Source organism: Castanea sativa, chromosome 1, assembly GCF_040712315.1.
Source record: "Castanea sativa cultivar Marrone di Chiusa Pesio chromosome 1, ASM4071231v1".
In the NCBI taxonomy this organism is placed as follows: Eukaryota; Viridiplantae; Streptophyta; class Magnoliopsida; order Fagales; family Fagaceae; genus Castanea; species Castanea sativa.
The window spans coordinates 1,547,890-1,551,409 of NC_134013.1; the positions used below are offsets into that span (position 1 = coordinate 1,547,890).

Consider the following 3,520-nt stretch of genomic DNA (forward strand, 5'->3'; position numbering starts at 1 on the left):
AAAAAGAAAAAAACAAATCTTATAATACAGAAAATTGTCAAACAAATTTAAGAAAATTGTCAACAAACAAATTTAAGAAAATTGTCACACAAATTTTGTAGATCATGAAAAAATCAACTATAATGCTTGTTTTTTTCATTTTTTTCAGAAGAAAAGATTCAAATTCTTCCAAAGTCAACGTGAGATTGCCAAAAATCATTGTATCTTAATATATTAAGAAACAATGATTTTTGGGTATTTATTTTGGTTGATAGTTTATTAATACTATATGGATGCGTATTTGAAAAAAAAAAAATTTCGCTTATTTTCGGCCCCCCAGCTTGAAATCCGGGTCCATCCCTGTCGCTCACCTTTATGCTCGCTCACCTTTAGGGAATTGAACGCACTACATCGACGATGACGAGGTTGAGTTTGGCTGATTCTGATTGGCTCTCTGTCTGCCTCTGCATTCGTGGAGGTTTTGGTTTTTCTCTCTTGGGGAAACCCATTCTATCTGAAGTGGTCGGTCCAATGCCCATGCAATTTTCACTTCGGTTTTAGGCAGTCAAGCCCAATAGTGGTACGGGGACAAGCCCAATTTAAAATGATAGAATGTTCTTCTCAAAAAAAAAAAAAAAAAAAAAACTCCTAATAAAATAGTTAAGAGGGTTAAAAGTTAAGTCCACAGTTCTTTCCCAACAAATTCTTGGTAGCAAACTATTAGAGGTAGGTAAAAAAGTGATATTAGTGGCAAGCCCAAATCATAATAGATAATATATGTGAATTATTTTCTAAAAAAAAGGGTAAATTGCAAATTACATCCCTAAAATTTGGGAGTATTTGGATTTTACATTCTAAAGTTTTAAAAATTGAATTTTACCCCATTAAAAAACTACTTACCTTACAACCGCAAAAACCTAATTCTCCAAGCTCCAAGGAGATTAAATAGAATCTAAACAATATCAAGTAAACCTATTACAATAAGCATAGAGTTTGAAATTATATCTAGTTACAATTTAGGAATTGTCAAATAAGTACTTAATTAAGCAAGCCTAGTATTTAACCTCATCAATAATAATATATTCCACTTTCAAAGTTTCTCAACAAATTGATTCACAAGGCATAAACTCTAACGAGTAATTCTTAGGTACTCCCAGAGTACGGAGAATGATGCTCCCTTCTCTCACATTCATGGTGGGGTCCACCATGAATGTGAGAGGAGGAGCACCATTTCAATATACTTCGGGACTACCTAAGAATTTTTCAATTCCAACATATAAAGTTAACCCATTTAATATCATCTCCAACATTATGATTAGCTTCCATAAAATTTACACTACATCATTAAGAGACCCATAAAAGTAAAATCAAAATATCTACCAAGACAAGAAATTTAGAACTTCAACTAACTCCAAATAAATCCAATGGATATGAAAAAAATTAGATTTACCAACCATCACATTACAACTCAAAACCCCAAAATTTTCTACCATGCATAAACCTTAAGTAGTCATCATTAGCACAAACCATATACCCACTCATCAAATAATTCCACCAATACAAAACCCATACATAAAAATACATAAATATTACTTCTAATGCTCATAAATCACATGAGTATTATTATTAAAGCTTAGATAAAAATAACCTCAAGTAAATGTGTAAAACTCACAAAAAAGATTAGAAATTTTTACCTAAAGAAAAAAAAGGATGTGAAGGTGCTAATAGGTTCTTAAGAATTTTCCGGTGATCTTGCCAGAAAAATGATGCTGGAAATGGTGGTGGTGGTATGGAAGTACCAGTGGAGAGGATGACTGGAGTGATAGAGATGAGTGTACGAGAAAAAAAAAAAAAAAGAAGAAGGGAAAAGAGTGAGCCGGCCAAAAAGATAAAGAGATGAGTGAAAATAGGTGGTGGGAAAAGATGTTAGGTGGGGCACGTGGGAGCTTTAAAAATTTGATCTCTACTTTTTTTTGACCGATTGGGGCGTTACATATGGCCACTTTCATATGTTAAATTCTGAAGAGTTAGCTATCATTATGTTACTTAATAATATCAGCACCTGTTAGATTCATTTATTACAATGTTCATATTTTGATGTTACAAGTAGTAGCACATGCGTAATCACATCCGTAACAAATTTAACAACATATAGTGAAAGAAATGTGAAGATTTTATAAGCTATCATTACATTACTTAATACTAGCAGTAGCTAACAAGTTTATTTATTACAACGTTCATATTTTGAAGTTGCAAGAAGCAGTACAGGCATTTTCATAGCCGTAACAAATTTAACATAGATATAGTGAACGAGAGCAATAAGTATCATAGCCATAGGTGACTTGATATGTCACCATTGGAGTATCTAAGCAACAGGATAGGACGCTTTCTGGGCAAGGCCACAAAGACCTCCTGGAGCACCGGTGTCTCTCTGAATCCGCATGTAGCCATTCTCACCCCAACGGGTGCCCCACGAATTCTTCAATAACCAGTACTTGGTACCATCATCACTTGTTCCATACCCAATTGCAGTAACGGCATGTGTTAAACGAGTCCCACACTCTTGCATGAAAACTCCGCCTTGATAGAATTGAAAATTACGACCAGAACCATCGAGGGCAATTGAAACTGGTTGGTTGGCCACAGCCTGTAGTAATGCCTCCTCATTATTGGAAGGTACATCTTCAAATGCACTTATTTGAGCTACATGAATAGATTCCTTTTCATTGTCACAAGTTCCTTCCATGGTCTCATATGGGTATTTTTCTTCAGTAGTGAGCCCTTGGTTTTTTATTATATATCTAAAAGCATTATCCATCCAACCACCGTTGCAGCCATAATTGCCTTCCACAGCACAGTCCACTAGTTGTTGCTCAGACAAAGAGATCAAGTTGCCAGCTTTGATTTGGGTGATCCCTTCTACGGCTGCCACTGCTGAAAAGGCCCAGCAACATCCTGCGTGTATAAGAATCAAATATAAGTGAAAAATGTTTTGATGAGAACAATAATTACGGGAATTGAAGCCAAACTTATGAGTGTTGGGAACTGTGATCCTCTTACCACAACGGCCTTGGTTCTTTATGGAGGTAACAGCTCCTTTCTCTCTCCAATCCATAGTCATTGGAATTTCTGTAAGGTTTTCATACTTGAAACTTTTCGCTTTGAGAGAACTTGGTTGGGTGGAAATCTTGTATCCAGTATGAGACGCAACAAATTCTTCATTGGTTAAGTCTGCAAATACGTTGGCACTTAGCTTGAAAGTGCGATTCCCTTCATTATTGAATTTGTCTATATATTCAACGTTGTCCTTGAATATCTTGAAACGCTTTTCCTTCTCTACACTATCTTTGTAGCTGCGTCCATACTGAACCATCCATTTCTCATGCCTCTCAGCAAGGGTGTCTTCAAGCAAAGTGCGGCACATGGCTTGGGATATCAAAGTCTCTAGAATAAAAAACATGACTGTGATAAGTTTTTTTTGCTGTGTTAAAGCCATTGTATACAAACCGAAGAGGGTTCTTTGGCAATGGCTTTGGTGATA

At 35.6% G+C, this 3,520-nt stretch overlaps 1 protein-coding gene across 1 annotated transcript; it reads right to left on the reverse strand.

The window, feature by feature from the left end:
* Window positions 1-2,136: 2,136 nt before the first annotated feature.
* LOC142622196 (senescence-specific cysteine protease SAG39-like) lies at window positions 2,137-3,520 on the reverse strand. Its single transcript, XM_075795636.1, has 2 exons — window positions 3,040-3,520; window positions 2,137-2,934 (listed from the first exon to the last, which is right to left on the reverse strand). The coding sequence occupies exons 1-2, from the start codon at window positions 3,473-3,475 to the stop codon at window positions 2,345-2,347; spliced, it is 1,026 nt and encodes a 341-aa protein (XP_075651751.1). The 5' UTR covers window positions 3,476-3,520; the 3' UTR covers window positions 2,137-2,344.